Source organism: Tachysurus vachellii, chromosome 11 (genome assembly GCF_030014155.1).
Source record: "Tachysurus vachellii isolate PV-2020 chromosome 11, HZAU_Pvac_v1, whole genome shotgun sequence".
Taxonomy (NCBI): domain Eukaryota; kingdom Metazoa; phylum Chordata; class Actinopteri; order Siluriformes; family Bagridae; genus Tachysurus; species Tachysurus vachellii.
In genome coordinates this window covers 4,600,312-4,622,500 of record NC_083470.1, presented here as the reverse complement: position 1 = coordinate 4,622,500, position 22,189 = coordinate 4,600,312, and the positions used below count along the sequence as shown (strand labels likewise).

The following is a 22,189-nucleotide window of genomic DNA, read 5'->3' as shown; positions in this document are numbered from 1 at the left end:
ACGCTTATTCTCTCCACTTTTTCCACCTTTTCTTCATCTTTAAATTGATTTCACCGTAATGCGATCTCTCTCTCTCACACTCACACACACACACACACACACACACACACATTTTCCCACTCCTTCTCCTCTCTCCACTCCCTCTCTTTAGCCAGGTGTGACTTTTCAGAGTTTTTTTTTTTCCCTTGAGTCCTGAAGAGCTTTGTTGATGGAGTGTGATTGTTTTTGAAATGGAGAGTCATCAGGCGCTCGTCGTTTTTGAATCTGCTGCTCTGCGATCGGCCTGCGGGTCGATAACGGGCGGTTTCACACACGAGTGTTGATTGAAAGGACATGCAAAAACATCCGCGACCCTTACACTTAACCCTCAGATAAACTTCTTTATTTAAACACACGTTTCGTAAAAGCAGCGGTTTAAGCTTTAACACCCCGAGCCGATGGCCGTCCCAGTGTTTATTCCTTCACAACGATGGCTGCTAATCTCTGCGTTTGTTCGCCGTCACCCTGAAGCCGGCCCGGCCTGATGAGGCCTTGAATTAGATCACACGGCTTCCAGATGGCTGCAATTGAATTATTTAGCCCGGAAGAAAAAGCAATTCGGGTCAGGCGGTGCAACACAGGACGAGGTGAAATAGTGTGTGCAGCTCTGCGTGATTTTACTGGGGCTTTGGGGCGAATAAATTGCAGCCAGACCTAACCGTAAAAGGTCAGTTGTTAGGGTTAGCGTGTTTATACTGTGATATAGAGAGCTGAACAAAGAAGATTATGAATTTAATCCATTTTTTCCCCCAACTACTTAAAACACCATCTGAAGAGAAATCAGAATCTTACTAATGACAGTAAGCCGTTTATATGCTTAGACTTTTGCTTTTATGTTATTTTAAATCAGATGGAAACCATACCGAAGGCATTAAAGGTGAGGTTTACAAGTTCAATAACATAGGAAGGATGTCTGGATTTTTCTGACTGACGAGCGTCCTCGGGTTAGCAAGGACACAGCTTGTTACGTTTAATCAGACAAGCGCAAACTCCGTCAGTAGACGCCACGATCAACCTTTCTTTTATTTCTTAAGCTTCACACACTGCTAAGCATCAAATACTTGGACAATAAATTAATTTAGCAACATAAGCTGAGCTACTCAGATAGCTAAACATGACACCGTGCTAGTTAGCTTAGCTAAAAGGATCTAAATGTTGCCACTGTATCAGCATGTAGCAGCCAAGCTCAGGTAGCAGACGTTATGTTAACCGACATGTTGCGATAATAAGGACATAAAGGATTTCTTAACAAAAAAAATTAGGGACTCGGATACGAGCAAACAAGAACAGACGAGAGGAAGTTTGCTAGCTAGGATAGCTAGTAAGCTAGTTAACATTGGTGCTTTAGGTGTAAGAGCAGACGACCTTATCCAGAGCGACATATCTCATTTTATACAACTGAGCAATTGAGGGTTAAGGGCCTTGCTCAGGGGTCCAGCAATGGCAGCTTGGTGGACCTGGGATTGAGCTCACAACCCTCCGATTGGTAAGCCAACACCTTAAACCAATAGGGCACCACATCCCCCAGAAACTCAGGATTTTACACACCATATAAACCTGGATTTTAGTTTCTGTTACTTAATTCCACAAACCATTTCCATTCTTGTTTTAAAGTAGACCACGAACCTCGCTAATCCATCAGACAAATCACAAACACACAACTCTTCACTGAATAAAAGAAGCCATTGCAGTTGTCAACAGGGGCTTTTTGCTAATCGCTAGCATGTATGAAATGCTAGTAGTGATCTTACATAAGGGGAAAAATGTTGAAGAAATGGGAATCGGAATTGAACAGCCGTTCCTCATACACGTGCAGGGAAATAATAAGATTTGATTGTCAGAGAATTTAGGATTAGCTTAGCCTGATTTAAAGACCTCAGGACAGGTTGCTAAGGATTGTAGGTTTGCTAACAGACAGGCTTTATACATTAAGACTCTGTTTAAATTGGAATGTCTGTGTGTTTGTGTGTGTGTGTGTGTGTGTGTGTGTCTGAGAAGAATGACTGGGGGAGGGGAGAGAGAGAGAGTTGTCACGCTCTTTTACTTCTTAAGGAAATGGCAGATATTGCTCCTCCAGCATATGGACCAGGCGATAGAGCTGGGCTATAACGCATGGAATGCCTGTCATGTAGTTTTATGTGTCTGAGCTGAACGAGGGAGCGAGGGGAGGAAAGGTGAAAGATACAGGCATGATTAGGGAAAAAAAAAAGAGAGTGAACACAGAAGAAGATGAGCGAGAAGGCGAAAGCCACCTGGCCTCTCTCAGTCTGGGGCTAATGATTTTGTCAAGGTTTCGGGTTTCAAGGCCACAAAAGGCCAAGCCAAACACAATAAACACGGCCTGTCGTAAATTTTAATCAACCCACCACTGTTTATCCGTGGAGCTTAAAAGCAGCATGTGGGTTTTATGATTTGTAAATCAGAACAAGTGTCTGCCGACGAGCTAATCTTTTATTAGGATCGAGATGCTCGTCTTTCACGACCGCACTTGACTTGTTTGTTTACGCGGTTTGTTCGTTTGTTGAACTGCTTTAATAGCCAGAACCTTTTTCCAGGAACCTGGGTACTCTTTTTGCCGTAAAGTCTTTGTGCTAAGAGTAGATACACGACCTCGCTAATTGGTTTTCTGCTGAAAAAAATGACAATAATAGTAAGGGTAATAGAATGTTTTTAAGCAATATAAAGGGTCCTAATGTGTTAATATGCCAACTTTTAAGGGAGTCTAGAGGTATTTTCTGGATTTCTAATGAGATCCAGCGGTTTTACAGGTGTGTACGGGTCTGTGTGCTCTCTCCGTGCTCGTCTGCTTTGTTCGACGGAATCTTCAGATGAAATATTCACAAGTTTGCAAATAAACAGGAAATCACTGATTCCTGGTTGTTAAGAAGTCAATAATAATATTATAATACAAAGGTTAAGGGAATTACATAATGAATACCTCTCGAAAAGCAAGAAAACGTTTAGATCTTTATTGGAAAATACCAAGAAACCAGTTGCTGCCGGTTGTAACCATAATAGGATGCAAAAACAATATTTTTAATGATTCTTAAAAGGGAGAATAAATTGACTCTGCAATCTGCCACCCATACACCAAACCCCTCTTCTTTTTCTTTTACAGAAGTTCAAGAACTGATCGAATCCTTTTTTAGATTCCACTGGACTCTTGGTGAAACCTAACCTCATAGCCTTCCTGTTACTGGAACAGAAAAAAAACCGAAGTGTAACTGTGTACATAGGTCTTCTTTTTTCTTCCAAATAATTTTGCATTGTGGCTATTTTGTCCATATTAAACAAATAGCAGCCTGGCTCTATAAATTCAGTCGGCTGCGTCTGAGCCTTGTTAAGCCGAAGGGCACTCCAGCGTAGCACAAGAGCTATTAATTGTGTTTGCTTTCAAACATGGCGACATGATTGTTGTTTGTCCTTGCTGATACTGTACGTGTGTAATCGTTTGTCTCGGCTGCTGAGTCAGTGAAGTGGCGAAGAATGTGGCTGATTCTTGCAGATAAGCCAGGACACTGTGAAGATTTAATGTTGGACTAATGTGTAGTTATCTCCGAGCAGCACCCCGTCCACCAGAGACTCTCTGTGTTGATTGTTTAATTGTCTGATGCTGACGGTTTAAGCACGAGCGTGCATTTGAGACTCCAGGCTGAGTTTGGACTAAATGAGCAAAGTGCTTAGTGACAATTAGTGCAAGTCAAAGCCGTGAGGCCCCGCTGTGGCTGAACGGACTTATTTTTCAGACGATTATAATAAAGATCGTGGCAAAGAGCAAACATGACCCGGATAACGTGGACATAGTAGTGAGACTGCACCTATTCTGTTTATCTGACACATACAATCACAGGAACGAGCGAAAGTACAGTCGACGTCTACAAGCTAAGTTAATTGAGTTTTGTTGCGGTGTCATTATGCTGGTGTGTAATTTGCGCTCAAAGCTGTTTCAGGATTCTCGCTTGCGCATGACGGTATTTAACCGTCTCGAATATCTCAATAAAAGCCTTGAGCATGTGTTGCTCGAGATACATACCGAGGAGTGAAGCTTTCTCTTCTCTTCAGTGGCTGTTATTACTCCGAGGCACTTGCATATTAATTATATTATTTATTTTACTTCTATAGCAGATTGTGTAAAGGGATATGGTTCTGGTGTTTGTATCATCTATAAGGTAACACCGTAGATCAAGTGTCCTCTGAGACCACTTTTTAGCAAACGGTGTACGTGCTAGGTATCCAGGATCTAATAAACCTTTTTAAGAAGGTTGGCCTAGCCAGTGTAAGATCTGGGATTTCACTTGGAGATGGTGTGAAGCCAGAATGATCGTTGTGCTCAGTGGTTAAAGGTAGGGTCTCCGATATTCCAGAAATGCCTCTGCGTTAGGCCACCAAACAAAACAATAATCAAAACAAACGTATAGCCAATGAGCAGAAAGGGGCGGGTCTTGTCAGTATGGCCGGAGAGAGTGTTCAGTGCGCATGTGTGCATATTCACAGATTTGAGTATCCTGAGTCAATAACTCCTGAGCTAAACGCTGTTACTACACAAAACACGGTTGTAGCTGCGTCTCTACATTACTACGATAGAAAAGAGGTGTTATTTGTGTAGTAACAGCGTTTAGCTCAGGAGTTATTGACTCGGGAAACTCCAATCTGTGAATATGCGCCAACTTCCTGCTCCTTCAGTTCTCTCCAGCGCTGGAAAGCTGATCCTATATTAACACGTCCTACTTCTTGCCTTATCGTAAGTCTTTCTTCTCTTTCTTTCTTTGTTTTTATCCTCCATGTCAATGTTAAAACCGCTTTCTGCTAATGTCACACATGCTCACTGAACACTCTCTCCTCCCATATTGACAAGACACGCCCCTTTCTGCTCATTGGCCACACGTTTGTTTTGATTTTTGTTTAGCTTGTCGTCCCGACTCAGTTTTCTGAAGCATTTCTCAAACAATGGAGACCCCACCTTTAACTCGATATGATCTAGAGTTCAAAACCTAACATTGCCAAGTTTTCTCTGCCCTTGAGCAAGGACCGTAACCTGCTCAGAGTTGCTCCAAGGTCTATGGTTTAAACTTTGGTTACAATCCATGTGGGTTGCCTTCAGGTGCTCCTGTTTCTTCATTCCCCCAAACACGGACAGGTTCCATGACTCTTTTTTTAGTGAATACATCTAACCTAAATCCTCTGTCCCAGAGTTCTTGGTTTCACAAAGTTGTGTTGTGTTTAGGATCCACAACCAGCTCTGGTACTTCGTGGATGTATAAGACTTATGTATAATCGCTATGGATCTGTAACACGTCAGATACAATGAAAATACAACTAACTGTTTGGCTTTTGTAACACGCTTTTATGTCTCTGTTGCCGCCGCTGCTGCAGCTTCGGCAAAGCCGACTTCATTCTAAAATACCTGTTGCTTGAGGCACGAAGGCAGGAGTTCGGCTTTAAACCTGATGCCTTGTCATATTTCAGAACGTTGCGAGGAGTCAAACCAGGTTAACCATGCTGTAAGAGGACTTAACCAGGAGTTTCCCCTACTTTCCAACCTCCTGCTAAGATAAACACAGGAGATCCACTCCAAACACGGCGTCAGCGGCATGACAGCTCGCACCGTGTGCGTGTGCATCTGTTTGTGCATGTCTGCGTGTAATAGTGCAAGGATGTGCGAAACCAACATGCAATTTCCTGCACTGTTAAATCCTAGATTAAGTGCAGTTTAATGTTTGGCCTGCCTCAGGATGGAGGGGTTAACAGGCTTAGAGTGGAATTTAGGACACCTCTTCCAAGGGATCATTGGCACAATTTTCTTTTCTTTAATTTGTTTGGAATGCAAATATTGCACATCAGGATATCTGGAATGCTTCAGGATCCAGCAGTCTGACACCGTTTGTTTGTGTGCTCTTTCTATGAACATGTTGATGTCTCCTTGTCTCAGCTACAGTATTAGCACCTGGGAAGAAGGTTGTAATGATCACAGAAGACTGAATGTGCTGTGCTTTGTGACGAGCATTGGGTGAGTTGCTCTTTACACCCACTGGCCTTGATGAGATAGCTGGTCAGAGGCCCGAATCCAATTCCCAAACGAGCTGAGACGCTGAAAGATATGGCCTTGCTCCAGTTCTCCTGCACGTTCATTTCACCTCTTCTACGTTCCTCTCGAATTCCTTGTCCGAGCTTCGAGAATCATAGTGTTTTATGGGTAAGTGTCCTGACAGGCAAATAAACTACTCTGAAATGTGATTAAAGCCACTCTTTTTGTCCTAATCCTGGTTTTACTCTTACTCGGAAATCCTCCAGAAGTTCCAGAACAAACTTCCGACATCCTGGAACGTTTAAGTATACAAAGTTCTCAGCAGCACACTTTGGGGATGTAAGCTTTAGAGCTTCAAAGGTGCATCTCCGAAGGTTTCTCCAAATAAAAAAATAAAAAAATAATAAAAAAAAAGCCAGGTGGGTTCACATGGGGGCATTTGATCATGTGACCAAATTAGGTTCTTTCTGTTGGGGGGAAAAATGGTGTCAGGAACTGTCAGGAACTATCGTTCATATTTTATTCTCATAGTTTATATATTTTATTCATTCTATATTCATATTCTATACTCATTCTGTCTATATTGTATCTCATCGTCTGCATTGTTCCCTTGTATAGTATTGTGTTATTTATGTCTGTAACTTTTGAGAGTCACAAACTGCTGGAAACAAATTCCTTGTGTGTGTCAACACGCTTGACCAATAAATCTGATTCTGATTCTGAAAACAGTTGATGGATTAAAGCTGCATAGTATGAAATCTATTAAGAAGGAAACGTTTAACACTTTACAAGCAACATGACTGGAGCTGAAAATGTAAAAATGATACAAATATTGTGTTTTTTAATAACGCAGCTCAGGCAGTCTATAAAAAACGTACGTGTTTGTCAACACGTCTACCGAATCCTAGCCCTTCAAACAGGCCAGTCACAACAATCCGAAGCTTTCAGAAACATCCAGAGCGAGGCAAATTCAGCCTTTAGCCTTGTGGCTAATTTAACACATAGTCAATGTGCTAAAGATGTTTCTGCAGTTTCACCAGTCCGTGACGGAATTTTTATTTTTCAGCCTGTAATTTTGGTGCGAACGGAAATCCGAAACGCAGCAGAAAACGGTAATTGATAGGCGGTTCCCGATGATAAACATTCCACGTATTACGAACATTGTAATTACCGCATTATAAAGCGCAAGCCTACTTGAATAGCTTGGAATAATTGGTGTTTCATTGGAGCTGGATGGAAGCGCATGCGGATCATGAAGGATGTTACGGCCTTTGTAGGAGGTTGAGAGAAACTCCCCAGAGTTTGTTGGTGGTTGAACACTAAAACACACTAATCTTTCTGGCAAGCCAAAGCATCGGTGCAGCGCACAACCCAAGAAAGCCTGGTCTGTGGAGGACAAATGGGTAATAATGTAGCAGGTGGTGAAACAAAAGTTCGCCGCAAGATATTTACTTAACCTTTTATCCGGCGCAAAACAATTAAATCACATGATTGGACATTTAGGAATGATCAGAATTTCGTCTAAAGGGTTTGCAAGCCAGCTAAGGCCTCGGCACAGATTGTTAATTTCCTTTACTGATACATTTCCTGTTCCAGCCCCGAATTCCCCCGTGCCTCTTAAAACACCAGTCGTACACTGAAACGAAACACTAGCATGTCTTTTTGCAGACGGTTCCTTGTTGCTGTGAGTGTGACGCTCATTCACACACTCCATAAATCCCATTTCCCATGACTCTTAATGCAAAAGAATCCTATTAGCTAGATGTGTGCATTGTGGAAAACCATTAATCATTCGCCATTGTTAGGAGCAATCTGTCCACACACACACACACACACACACACACACACACACACACACAGACTCATATACAAGCAGCGCAAGCACTTAATACCCACAGGTCACAGGGCAAGGGTGGGTCAGGGGTCAAGAAATGCTGGGTAAGATTTCTGAAGGTGCAGCGGAAGAACCTTGTGTGTTGTTTTTTTTTTTTTTTGGATTGAGTTGAAGCAGGTGGTGAAGGTGCGAAGAAGGAAAAAAACCCTCCATGCTTGGGCCTTTCTCCTCCCTTTAGCCCCATCTGAAGGAACAGGATAAGGGCTTTAATTGAATCACATATGCCTTTTGTTCGCTTCCTATGGTGCAGCATCTTTGTCTTCTAAAAGGATGAATTTGGAGCTTGAGGATTTTGACCTCATTTTCGAGGCGGGAGAGGAGCTTGTTCTACCCCCGCTGTTCTGCTCTTTAATGTAAAATCGATTACCCTCGATGTGAAAGAGTAGCCCACTTTTCAAGACGAGCCCGAGCCCGTGCGAATTGAGCACTTTTGAATGCAGCAGATGAGAAAACAATGCTTTAATGCCTTTGTTGTTTTTTTTGCTCTCGAACATACTGGAGTAGAGCGTTTTTTTTTTTTTGTTTTTTTTTTTTCCTCCTCCTTTCCTCGCACCTAATCCTCAGAACGCTGTGGGGTGCGGAGAGTTGCTGAGGGCAACAAGCTATGACAGATCTGTAGCGGTGCTGAGGGTTAGTCAGAGCAGCCTGAGCCGCTGGATACGTGTGTGTGTAGATGTGCTGCATAAACAATAGCAGCGACAGCAGCACCACGTAGTCCGAGCATTAAGTATGAATCATAGGTAGAGCTTTGCTTTTCCACCATATGGTATCAGCTGCTGCAACGTCATCGCCCGAGCGCGATTGAGTCGAGGGAACGTCGTGAATATACTCGTGTAGATACTGGAGATGTATTACAGTAAAAATGTGGGACCGGAGCATCGAAAACAGCACTGGCAAATAAATAAAAAAATAAAGGAAACACGATGAATAAGCATTAGATCGTCCTTCTTTTTGTCACACGATTCTGATTGCCGTTTGAAAACGTGTGATGTTTCTATGGAAACGGAGCGTGCTGAAACGGAGGAGGGGCATGGCACGCTACTCATCGTCGGTATCTGCTAAAAAGCACGAGTAGGATGTAATGAATACAGTCACAGTGCTGGAGGAACCTCTGATCTCCACTGGAGTCTGACTTCATTTGCACTTATCACACACCGCACTGCACTACGCTCCCTAGGTCCTCTAGGGATGCTCGACTGCTCCCACCATCTCTCAGGGTATTTGGAAGGTACGCATCAATCTCGGTTCGGAAGAAACCTTTTTCTCGATATCCGAACAGCTGCGTCACTGGCTGTCTTCAGATGATGTTTAAACATCTTCCTCTTCTTGAAGAACTTCAGTTAGCTCTTAGAAATTTGGTTGCATGAACTTGATGTGACGTGACATACGGCTAAGTACGGTGACTGTACTCATACAATTCGTTCTCTGCATTTAACCCATCCAAAGTGCACACACACAGCAGTGAACACACACACAGTGAACACACACCCGGAGCAGTGGGCAGCCATTTATACTGCGGCGCCCGAGGAGCAGTTGTGGGGGTTCGGTGCCTTGCTCAAGGGTACCTCAATCGTGGTATTGCTGGCCCGAGACTCGAACCCACAACCTTAGGGTTAGGAGTCAAACTCTCTAAACCATTAGGCCACGACTTCCCCCTTTTTTAATTTTTTTTTTTTTCTTTTTTTTTTTAAACTTTAACTTGATTGAGACTTGCTTATTGATGACCCGAGCATGATGTCAAACCTGGACTTCAGTTTGAAGCTGTGTCATTGAACCAGTACCAGATATTTGTTTTTTAGGGAAAAAATGATTTTACTCAGAATAAAGTCTTGTGACTCACCACTCAGATCCCTCAACTTTCACAGGTAGACACCGACTATCTGACTGACAGTACAACGCCCATGTAACCCTGTTATACCCAAAAAATTCAAACACCAATTGTGCTTAACCCTTGTATGTTGTTCGGGTCTGTGGGACCCATATTCATAAACATCAATAGTTTTGAAATACTTTGCTTCCTTGTAAATTTGTTGATTTTTTCCACACAAAATGTGATATAATAAAGGTAAAGGGCAAATATTAACCATATATGCTGTTTATACTGCTTGTAATTGGGAGGAAGTGGGGGGGCACGGTGGCTTAGTGGTTAGCACGTTCGCCTCACACCTCCAGGGTTGGGGGTTCGATTCCCGCCTCCACCTTGTGTGTGTGGAGTTTGCATGTTCTCTCCGTGCCTCGGGGGTTTCCTCCGGGTACTCCGGTTTCCTCCCCCGGTTCAAAGACATGCATGGTAGGTTGATTGGCATCTCTGGAAAATTGTCCGTAGCGTGTGATTGCGTGAGTGAATGAGAGTGTGTGTGCGCCCTGCGATGGGTTGGCACTCCGTCCAGGGTGTATCCTGCCTTGATGCCCGATGACGCCTGAGATAGGCACAGGCTCCCCGTGACCCCAGGTAGTTCGGATAAGCGGTAGAAAATGAATGAATGGGATGAAGTAAACATCTGTAGAGTATTTTAACATAAAATTTTTGATTGTGTTGAATTAAAAACCCAAAAATGCAGCAGGTCCACCAGCGGGTCCACCAGAACCACGAACACTGGCTGAGTAAGAAAAATACGAACACCATACAAGGGTTAAATGTAATGAACACATGTTGTGTGTAATTCTGATACTGGCCATCAGTAGTGTACATGGTTTTAGTGTTTTTAAAGTCAAACTATTGGCCCGAACGATATTTTTAAACAAATCTGTTGTTCTTTCTTTTGGGAACCACTACTGTGACGAAAGTTTTTTAATATGTGTATAACCAGAATTTGACCTCTTTCTTAACTGAGTTGTGAGTTAAGTCAATGACTGAATCTGCATTTTAGGGCTTTATTTTCCCTGCGATTATCATTTTAATGTGTTGGGGAGGAAAATATAGGATTATATCATGCAGAACTACAAGGAGATTTTTCTTACATACCCTCAGTAAGATAACAAGATAACAAGCTTCATGCTATGAATCATCTCCCTGATTCAATAAAAACAAGCCTTCAGTGAGATCATATTAAAACCGATTTTATGATGAGGCCCTGTATTTACTTGTGTTTTACTGCCTTTTGAAACCCATGTATCTTCCTTCCATGTCTGTTTGTCTTTTTCTTTCTACTGCCAAAACCGGTTCAGATTTATTTCAGATATTTTAGATGAAATGACCCAGAAACCGGGACGTGTTTTCTGTATCTGCGGAAGGTTGCATTTGTTATTGATGCGCTCTTGTGTCACATGGTTGCAGAGTGATTACAGGGAAGCTCATCTTCTCTAATGGTGCCACATAATCCAATTTTCAGGCTACTATATGTTCGTCCATCATCATGACTCTATTGTAGATTTTTTATTTTTTTTTTTGCCTTTTCCATCCCCCCGTCTTCTTTTGTTTTCTTTTTCTCCGCCTTCATCTTGACCGATAAATGGAGCTCTCCCGGAGATCGTCCATTCAGCTGGACTGGTTGGGGATCTGGCTGGAAAGTCAGCACAGCATGTTTCTTCTCTAATCCCTCCAGTCCCCCATAATCACTCACACACACACACACACATAAGCAAGCGTCCAGTCTTTAGTTTGTCTCTCCAGTCACTGCAGATTCCACATATCACTTTAATCTCCTCCCTTTTTTACTGACCATCTCAACACCGGTGTTTTTGTAGCGTCCTATAGCCTTTGACGGCACCGATAACTTTGGGGGACAAACTCTAAAAACATCTCTTCCATTTTACCCTCAAAAGGAAAAACTTTGCATAAACTGCCCCGATGCTCAGGCTCCTAATATTTCATCGTAATAATGCCTCTTATCTGAGTACAACGTCGTATACTTTCTTCGTTAATCAGAAACAAAATCCGAACGCGAAGATATCGTGCTACATTTTTATGGAATCCTGTCATTCAGCCTTTCCTGGCCTTGCGCTTTTGTTCAAACATACTCCTAATTTGATCACGAGGAGCAGCCAACAATAAAAGAAGGCCATCTTTCTGTACTCCAGAAGAGCTCGAGAGGGAGGGAGTGAACAAGAGGAGAAAATGAACTCCAGCGCCACTTAAGGAACTCCTTTCATTCGGCTCTCGAATCAGAGCTTGACGAGGGTTTCAAAATCGATACGAATACAGGCATCCCAACAAACAAAAATGGCCTCCATCTTTCCCTTTTCTGTTTTGCTTTCTTCTTCTCGCAGATCAATGAAGGCAAAATTGGCCCATGAACAAATCTGTCCGGCTCTCAGCACACCGCTAGGACTCTACAGTGAGCTAATTAATAGATAGATAGGATGGTGCAGTTACCTTGGCACCCTTAAGTGTATTGGGGAAGACGAAAAGGGGGGGAAGGTACTATTTATCTAAATTCCAATTACCCTCATCTGCACTGTTTGATGTTGCAGTTGGGTCAGCGCTCAGCAGGCAGTGCGAGCTCTTTGCATTTCAAACACTTGAGCGAGGAGTGCTGGTGAGGCTTCAAGCAAGCAAGAGTGTGTGTTGCAGCCAGGTGTACAGGGAGCAATGTCCAAACTTTGGGTTCTGCTGTTTGTCAAGCTGTTGTTTTGCAAAACCTGATAGAATTGTGTACACCAGAAGACGAATTTATTTGTCACATGTAAATTAAAGCACAGTGTAATTCCTTTCTTCACACATCCCAGCTTAGATGTGTGCTCCTTGAGCAGAGAGCGTTAAGAGACTTGCTCAAGGGCCTAACAGTTGCAGTTTGGCAATTCTGGGCCTAGAACTCCTGACCTTTCCAAACAACAACCCACAGCCTTTCTCAACCATTTGAGCCACCACTGACCCCATATTAAAATCACTGACTTATACCCCTTTTCCACCAAAAAGAACCGAGTTCTGGTTCAGAGCTAGCGCTGGTGCTGGTTCAAAGTTGGTTCCACTGGTGATCCTTCTAAGAACCGGTTTGCCTTTCCATCGGTTAGAGAGCCGTCACAGAGCCGAGTCTGACGTCACTGTATACGTGTCACGTTACACAGCAACATTAGCGCAGCAGCGGCAAACACAACATCAACAATGACAGATGTTGCTTTACTGTTAATGCACATGGCTTTGTGAACCATTCCAAACGCGGCGAATCCAACGTGTACATGCAGCTCCATGTAATCTGTATAAACGGAGGTTGTAATCAAGAAAGTACATAACGTTATTTTATCATTAACACAGAAGAATGTTAGCCTTATCATGTAGCTACTTACTATCATGTGTGCTGATAATGTATCATATCGCGGTAAAGTAAAAGTGTATTAAACATTAGTATACTTAAAGTACATTATCAAATGCGCTAACAGTGACCCCGCCCACAACCCCGGGTGTCGAAAAAGAAAGAACTGGTTCTAAATTAGGCTCCAAACCAGCACTCAAACTGCCTCGGTGGAAAAGGGGCATTAAAGTCCCACCACCACAACAGACAACCTTCAAATATCACGTTACTAACTCACCTGATTCAACAGAGAAATGGTTACTCATTTTCGGATCAGACGTACGAGCAGGGATAAACAAATGAAATGTGCAGGACCAGGATTAAGCCTGGGAACCTGTACACCAGACGGACAAACCCCAAGCAGCCACGCATGGTGAAATTAGCTCTTTTTTCTTTCCTGACTTCTGCAACAGGTTCAGCACGAATATAAACAGTCAAAAGGCTAGAGGATGGCTGGCATTTTTATAGTGGGTACAACTGTCTCTGGTTTCTGTCTGGATGGCAGGCTATTTTGTTTAACCAGACCACTCTGGAGTGAGAAGCTTCTCTGTTTTGACTTGCCCTGGTTGTTTGGTGTCAGACGACGGCTTGAGTGCACTTGGAGACAAGCTCTGGCCCGTTTTTTTTTTTTTCTCCCCATAAATGGAAGAGTTGATGAGCTGAGAGCCGTGTGGGTCACGGAGGATGACCCAAAGAGCATGCTTGTGTTTTAAGGAAAGGTCTTCTACATTTACTTATCCTCTTAAAGGTGTGACGCAGACGTCATCGTTTCTGGCGTATCGTTAGTTTTTATGGTACAGTGCTTAGCTCTTAGCCGCCTCGTGGTCGTCGCTCAATCGGACTTTGCGGTGTACGGGGATCAGTTTAGCGATCCGTTTGCTTCGGCAGACGTGAAAAATGCAGATGGCACCCCGGAGGAGATAAAACGATGTGATAAGCCGTTGCCGACGGCTGCCAATGCACGACACTACAGCTGGTGCTGCATGCATTGACAAACTGCGGCTTGAGTCCGTCATCTTCCAGAACCTTCTGTCCCGCTGCTGCTTGACTCACGAGCTCCAGCTTGGCCCGTGACTTCTGACACCCAATATGGCAGCCTTTGACTAATTGACGCCACCTTGTCAACCCTAATTAACAGGCTAACGATGTTTTTCACTTTGGGCCAGCCCAGATATTTAGGAGAAGTCCAAAACTCAGCATCACATCTGCGCCTTGCTTTCTTTCCTCGTCGATATTTTTTTCTCCATCCTTTTGTTTCCACTTCTCGAATTAATATGCGTTACTCAGACTCTCGTTTCCGTCTCTTGTCACTTTCCTGTCACTGTTGATGAGGACACATTTGCTGCCTGCTCATTTTATCTAGCTTCTTATTGCTTCTTATTTCTAGCAGAAAGGAATATAGGTGAGCTCTGCTACTCGAGCTGCGCTTTTCCTCCTTTTTCTTTTTTCATGTCTGACGATTTTTATTTATTTATTTTTTTATTTTTTTGATACTTCAGAGATGTATTGCATTTCTCTGTGTTAGAACTGAGCATGCTCACTACACTAATTATCACTTTGAGGAAACAGAGGAGTGACTAATGATGAAGCAGCAGGGGCTCGAGAGCACGTATGCGTTTGCTTGTGTACACGGAGGTACGCGCTCGTGTGCCAAAGAGGGTATAGTGTCATTAAAATGTAATTGATTTCTATTTTCTACCCGAAGATCGAAAAGCTCTACACCGAACCTCTACTGTCAGTAAACAGTAATCTGAAGCTCTGCTGTCGGCATGTGTCTTTCTGAACCCTGCCTTTCTGAACTCCTCTGAAGCTCTTTTTCTGGGTCAGCGCAAGCACACGGCACTCCGGAGAACAGCAGGCCAATTAGAATACTCCGGAATACCACATCTGTCAGTAAAGCGCAGGGAAAAACGGAGCAGCACGAAGCATCGGGTATAAAAATGGAGTACATTACACTGTTATTTCTGTATCAACCGACTGTTATGATGAAATTAAACGCTTTAGGGTGTGATGTGCTGGAAGAGGAAAACAAGCAAAATCTCCCATGAATTTTTCAATACACTTCATCCAGCTCTTACGCGTTTTATTCCTTTGTACCGCAACGACCTGAAACTGTGCTGATTTATGTGGTTTATTCTTAAATGAAATCATGACACGTCACACTTGTTGTAACGTTGCAGCACTTCTAATGTTAGGTCTTATCACTTGCATTAAAACCTATGTAAAATGTAATTTCCTGACAAATCCCCCTAATTTTATTTATTTATTTATTTATTTATTTCCCATTCTCACTTAAATAAATAAGGTACAAATTGCTGACACTGGAGACTCCTCCGAAGCAACACGTCATGTGACAGCAGTTAAATTGTTTGTTATTTCTAACCCCCATGAAGAACAGACGCAAACCGTATTTTTCCTCTCCGTTTCCGTCAGATCCGAGTGGACGGCGTTTCTCCACCTTCCCAGAACGTGCTGCTGTACGAGACGGTCACGGTGGTGGAGGGGAGCCCGATCCTGCGAGACATGGTGTTTAGTCCGGATTATCAGTACACGTACTTGCTGAGCGACAAACAGGTAAGGTTTGTGGTGCATAATGCAGTGTTTCCTGATAGTTGAAAGGAATAATTAATAACTGATTCATATTTAACAACAGATCAAATCAAGTTAAACATCCATAACGTTTTGCGTCTTTATTATTTCACTGTACTATGAGGCGGCATGTCAAAGGGGGAATGAATAGTTTTTGGGGAAAAAAAAAAAAGAAAATTCCTCCTATTTTTGTCATGTCTACGTTCGGTATCGAATGTCTTTGTCATGTCTCTCTCCACAGCGGTGGTTAATATGAAGCTCGTATGATATATTTATTTACATTTATAGCATTTAGCAGACACTCTTATCCAGAGTGACTTACATTTTTATTTCAGTTTATACACCTGAGCAATTGAGGGTTAAGGGCCTTGCTCAGGGTCCCTGCAGTGGCAGCTTGGTGGACCTGGGATTCGAACCAATGACCTTCTGATCAGTAGTCGAACGCCTTAACCACCGAGCTACCACATCCCATCCTAATATATGATAGTAGATGCTTTAAGTATTTGTAGTGTTTCATAAATATTTTTGTTTTCCCCGAGAATACTTATTTTTTTTTCACAAAAATGTTTTTATCTTCTGCTCTCTGAGACGCCCCGAGTGCTTGTTCATCTTCAACTACTAAAATTCAGTGTAAGGTCATGGACAGAGGAAAAAACACACGTCTCACACCGAAAGCCAACAGAGTCCTGAATCGTTTTAGATCAAACGCACGGGGCAGAAAATAGTTCATTTGTTTACACGGGTTGTAAATGTCTAAGTTGGCAAGACTTCTGTGTTACCGATTTGTTTTTCTTATATAATTAATAATAGTATTAGTGGTGTTAAAAATACGCTGAAGTATTCTGATACAGATGTGTATAAATATTCAATTAGCCTTCTAGCATGAGCACAGCTTCAAAATCTTCACCTAAATAGGAAAAAATAAACTCCTCAGTTTTACTTAAAGCGTGAGGTACGTTAGCTGCACGAGCTCTACTGCAAATGTGAAGACGTCTGTCTTGTTTTTGTGTGTGGAAATTGTACAAATGCCATTTACTCGGATGATTTACAGTTTCTCCGTTCGCTTCTAATTCGTTCCCGCGCTGCCGGTGACGCGCAGGAAAACATTTGTTCTGCGCCGTGAAGACTTCGCACGGAAGAATAAAGACCCATTTGTCATGTGTCTCGGCTCCGCCCTCGTTTCACCGCCGAGCGTTTTTTGTTTTAAGAATCACAAGCGGAATCTCAGATATGTTGTTTTAACATCTGCGCTACAGGAAGATGGAATAAGAACCGCCGTGTGTGAATGCGTGTGAATGGGAGCCCCAGCTGGTGGTCTTAATAAGATGTAGCGACTCTCTTCTTCTTCTCTCTGCACGCCTCTGTTGGTGGGGAAGCGCGAGATCGGAGAACGCAAGACGAGTTCCTCTACAGCTGAGAAAGACACTTAACGCCGTACAGCTGCAGAAAGAATGACGCCACAGTTCTTTCTTCAGAAACCTTCCTCCCGATGCTCATTCGCAGATCTTGGCCGCGACGCCGAGCCGAGCCGAGATTGCCTTCATTGTGCGAGTTTCTGAAAGACGTCGCACGAGAAAGGGACTTGACCTCCAAGCTGCGGGTGAAAAAAAGAAAATCCGATCTGACTGGAAGTCTTCAGCAGGGCTAATATTTAGAGAATATTGTCTGTGAGCTTGAGGAAATAAAAATGCTAAAACTATCAATATTTGCTCCTGGTGTACAAGACAGGCACCAGGTTATAAAGGGAGAAGATTTAACTTAGATAGGATTTACACTGAAGATGTCACGATCTGGTTCACTAAAAGCATGAGCGATGATGGATGGAGACACAATGTGGACGGAGAAAAACACTCAGGTTCATGGTGTTATAGGAAAATAATCAGCATCAACAAAGCAGTATAATGCTTAAAGGCATCTTTTTATAAATAACAACACGAGTCTAAATATGATTATTGTTTGCTTTAGATTACGTGGTCCAGCGGCAGGATCCCGCGCTATCGCTGCAGAGTCCCAGGAAAAGGGAACGTCAGATTAAAGGCGGGGTCTCCGATTTTTGAGAAATGCTTCAGAAAACTCGGTCGAATAATAAAAAAAAAAAACAAAATTCAAAACTAACATGTAGCCAATGTGTGTGACATTAGCAGAAAGCGGTTTTAACATTGACATGGAGGATAAAAACAAAGAAAGAAAGTGAAGAAAGGCTTACGATAAGGTAAGAAGTAGGACATGTTAATATAGGATCAGCTTTCCAGCGCTGGAGAGAACTGAAGGAGCGGGAAGTTGGTCACATATTCACAGATTGGAGTTTCCCGAGTCAATAACTCCTGAGCTAAACGCTGTTACTACAAAAATAACACCTCTTTTCTATCGTAGTAATGTAGAGACGCAGCTACAACCGCTCAATCCGTTTAGCTCAGGAGTTATCGACTCGGGAAATTCAACTTTACTTAATTTAACGCCGAGGCGCTTTTTTCCTTCTCGATAGGTGAGTAACGTTGGCTTTGCTTTGTTACACAGAACTAATAATATGCCTTTGTCCTTTGCATGATTTTGCTTGTTTGTTTATCTGCAATCGTATTGTTCTTCCCTTCAGCTATGATAAAGACACATTTCTTTCCATTAGTTGCCTGGGTTACGTATGTATGTGTGGGCGGAGCTATCAATACAGGGGTGGGACCCATTTGGGTTGGGGAGTGTTTGTTTTGGTGATTTCAAATGTCAACATTGGCTTTCAAACATCGGAGACCCCAGCTTTAACTTTTAGTGCAGGTCCCAAGCCTGGATAAAATGCGAGGGTTTCGTCAGGAAAGGGAGTCTGGCTTAAAACCCGTGTCGAGTCAAAATGTCCATGTTTGCGGCGACACCGAACAGAGAGAACATTATTCAGTTTAGACTGTGTGAAGTCACCGTGCAGGTTCTTGACAACATTATCATTCAAACCCCACCCGTAACTTCTGTTGGAGCTGTTTTGAAAGAAAATTAAGAGGAAAACGACATCTGACCGGTGAAATTTGGGAATTCAGGATCAATGTGCTATAAAGTGAACCCCAGACAGACCACTTCATTTCATCTGCACTTCTTTTGACTTCTAGCGGATCCCTCCGTGCCAGCGTCAGCATTCTGGAAAGGAAAGTAAAATCCGTCTCGTCTCGCTCCAACAGTGGAGTCGCTCATGTGAAAAAAGCTCCTCCAGTCAGCTCCAGCTATCGATATTTGTGTGAAGGATTGACCGAGATGTGCTGTGCATTAAAGCAGCGATCGATCACCCACGTTCAGCGCTGATTAAAAGCTTTACGTTCTTATCATAAATGTCCGTCGTCATCTCTCGACCTTAGAACGTCAGCCGAGGAGCTGTATTAAGGCTTCGTTCGGAAAAGGGAAAAGGAAAAAAAAAAGTTTTAACCGCTTTGTTGTGGTTAAGGATCTGATAGTGTTTAGAAAGAAGAGCACACAATGACTGATATCGTTCCAATTGGTTTCCTTTCACTGCCTGCAATCTGTTAGCTGCCAAAGGCTGATGGTAAATGAGAGACGAACGCCGCTTTTACACCCACCTAAACTGTAATTATGCAACAACTGTCACAGAGTGCGATGGTAAAACACATTCAGGAGTTTCTTACATCCAGGAGATGGACGTGAATTGAACCAAATAAACTTTATACTCTGGCTAGTGGACGTTATTAGCACTTCCTGTGAAGGAGGTGTGGCCTGTTTCCCTGACAGCATCATTGACAGACATGTAACATCTGTGTTTGTGTCTTCTCCTAGTCAAGGGCTGTACAGTACATGTCTGGTTTAGTGAATGAGGCGTGGTCTTTGTGTGTGTTCTAATCAGAGAAGAAGGCGTGGCTCATATGTCCTGCATTTTCAATGAAGAAGGCGTGACCTCGATGCCTGTCAGTTTTAGTGAAGGAGGTGTGGCCTTTGTCTGCAAAGTATCAGTGAAGGAAGTATGCCGCTCAGTTTTAGTAAAGAAGGTGTGGCTTTTGTCCATATCAGGATCGTGTTCAGTGAAGGAGGCGTGGCCTCTGTGCTCTAAGGTTTAGTGAAGGAGGCGTGGCCTCTGTGCCTGTCAGGCTCAGTGAAGGAGGTGTGGCCTCTGTGCTCTAAGGTTTAGTGAAGGAGGCGTGGCCTCCGTGCCTGTCAGGCTCAGTGAAGGAGGTGTGGCCTTTGTGCTCTAAGGTTCAGTGAAGGAGGCGTGGCCTCTGTTCTCTCAGGTTAAGTGAAGGAGGCGTGGCCTCTGTGCTCTTAGGCTCAGTAAAGGAGGCGTGGCCTCTGTTCTCAGGTTCAGTGAAGGAGGCGTGGCCTCTGTGCTCTTAGGCTCAGTGAAGGAGGCATGGCCTCTGTGCTCTCAGGTTCAGTGAAGGAGGCGTGGCCTCTGTGCTCTTAGGCTCAGTGAAGGAGGCGTGGCCTCTGTGCTCTTAGGCTCAGTGAAGGATGCATGGCCTCTGTGCTCTCAGGTTCAGTGAAGGAGGCGTGGCCTCTGTTCTCTCAGGTTCAGTGAAGGAGGCGTGGCTTCTGTTCTCTCGGTTGTAGTGAAGGAGGCGTAATCTCTGTGCACTCAGGTCCAGATAAAGAGGCGTGGCCTCTGTGCCTGTCAGTCATCACTAACTTTCTAAGAAAACACAATAAGAAATTATAGTAGTGTAAGAGCAAAGTCATGATGTTAGAGAGATGCACAGCTCCAGTATCCGCTCGTGTGCAGAAAACACACATGCATGTGTATTTACCCATTTATTCATTTTAAATCACGTAGCGATGGGAGTAGTGAGGAGGTCAGTCTGATTAATCAAGTGTGCTGCTATTCTCTATTTACTGCTTTCCTCGCACTGTGAAGACGCATGGCAGGAAGATGATGACTCGCTGTGAAATATGAAACATGAAATATTAAATATGAAGCGAATGACAGCGAGTCAATAATTGATGCGCCTCGCCGACGGACAAATTTGAATTTTTCATTAGCAGCAGGTGCGCAGGCGGGTGAAGGGTCACGTTTGCTCACAAAGCGCTCCCGTGGTTTGCGGATGTGTTTCGGTTACGCTCGGCAAATGGCGAAGACGTTTCCAATTCTGCTGATGTTTTAAGCAAAAAAAAAAGAAAAGGAGAAGCTAGTCACTCGGCGTGGATGGCAAAACTTCTGCTTAACCTTTCAGCGATGCATCAAACCGAGCACTGAATATTGTTTATCTTAAAATCGACCACTGGGATGTGACCCTTTGTGTGTGTGTGTGTGTGTGTGTGTGTGTTTTTGTGCATGGGGGGTGTATAAAAAACCTGAACTGGAGGCAACAGATTATAAAACAGCGTATTTATGCTTGGCTGCATGGCAGTATAAATTAGCATAGAGCTCAATCTTGCTACACCTCGCCCACCCTCAGTCACACACTCTCTATCTCTCTCTCTCGCTCTCTCTCCCTCTCGCACTCTCTCTCTTTTCCTCATGCACTCATTCCAGTCTCTCTTTCTCCACATTTCACATACTCAGACACACACAGCTGTAGAGCCATCAGCTGCTCGGCACTTGAAAGCCACGGCCCTGTCCCTTTTGGGTGGGATTGTTTATTCCGCTCTCTGGTTTTTCTCACTGCGGCGTCTAATCTCGGCTCCGATCAAAAGGAAGAGAAGGAGCATTTTCGAGTTTGGAGCTCTAAAACGCCGTCGGAGAAACCAGACACCTTTCTGTTTAGAGGAAAATACAACACTGATACCGTACACGATACGTACACAACCCTATAGATAACGAGCACAGCTCGATCCGATATTTATCTCTTCTGGTCCCCATGTTTGTTTGAAGTCGCTAAATTTACATTTATGTAAATAAATAATTAATTCAAACGTGTTATGTAAAAATGGAAATTGAAGCATGTTTCTACGTAGACTCACAAATCTTATATCTTTGCCTTTGTTTTTCTTCTCGTTATTATTAACATTAGTACTTTATTCCAGCGATGCTTGTTTTTTTTACGTCAGGTTCTGCACAGCGTGTTCTCCCACTCAGACTCTGACGGATCGTATACCCTCAACTTCCCCTCGGAGGGAACGTGGTGTCCTATGATGGACTGGCATCCCATCCAGGGTTTAGCCCGACACACACCCAGTGTTCCCAGGATAGATTCAGGATACACCACAACCCAATAAGCTTGCTTCTAATGTGGCATTTATGGCTGGCCATTGGGGCCAAATTTCTCAAAGGTGAACCCCATGAAACGAAGATGGCGACACCCAGATCTCACACTTTGTACAGTTTTTTCAGGATGCTCCAGATTTTTCCCGGCACTATGACTGGGTTTGTTACTGTATCTATAGGTCTTCTGCTGGGATAATCTGGTCTGCTTTATATTTGATCCGCTATATGGTTACACCCTGAAGAGAACAGGTTTCTGTTTATGTCAAGGTTTCTTTGTGCGTTTT

General features: G+C 43.4%; 1 protein-coding gene across 1 annotated transcript in view; it reads left to right on the top strand.

The window, feature by feature from the left end:
- plxna3 (plexin A3) overlaps window positions 1-22,189 on the top strand; it is a 197,180-nt gene that overhangs the window by 56,622 nt on the left and 118,369 nt on the right. Inside the window, exon 4 of the mRNA XM_060880759.1 lies at window positions 15,623-15,763. Coding sequence (XP_060736742.1) covers window positions 15,623-15,763 — 141 coding nt within the window. The remainder of the gene's footprint in view (window positions 1-15,622; window positions 15,764-22,189) is intronic.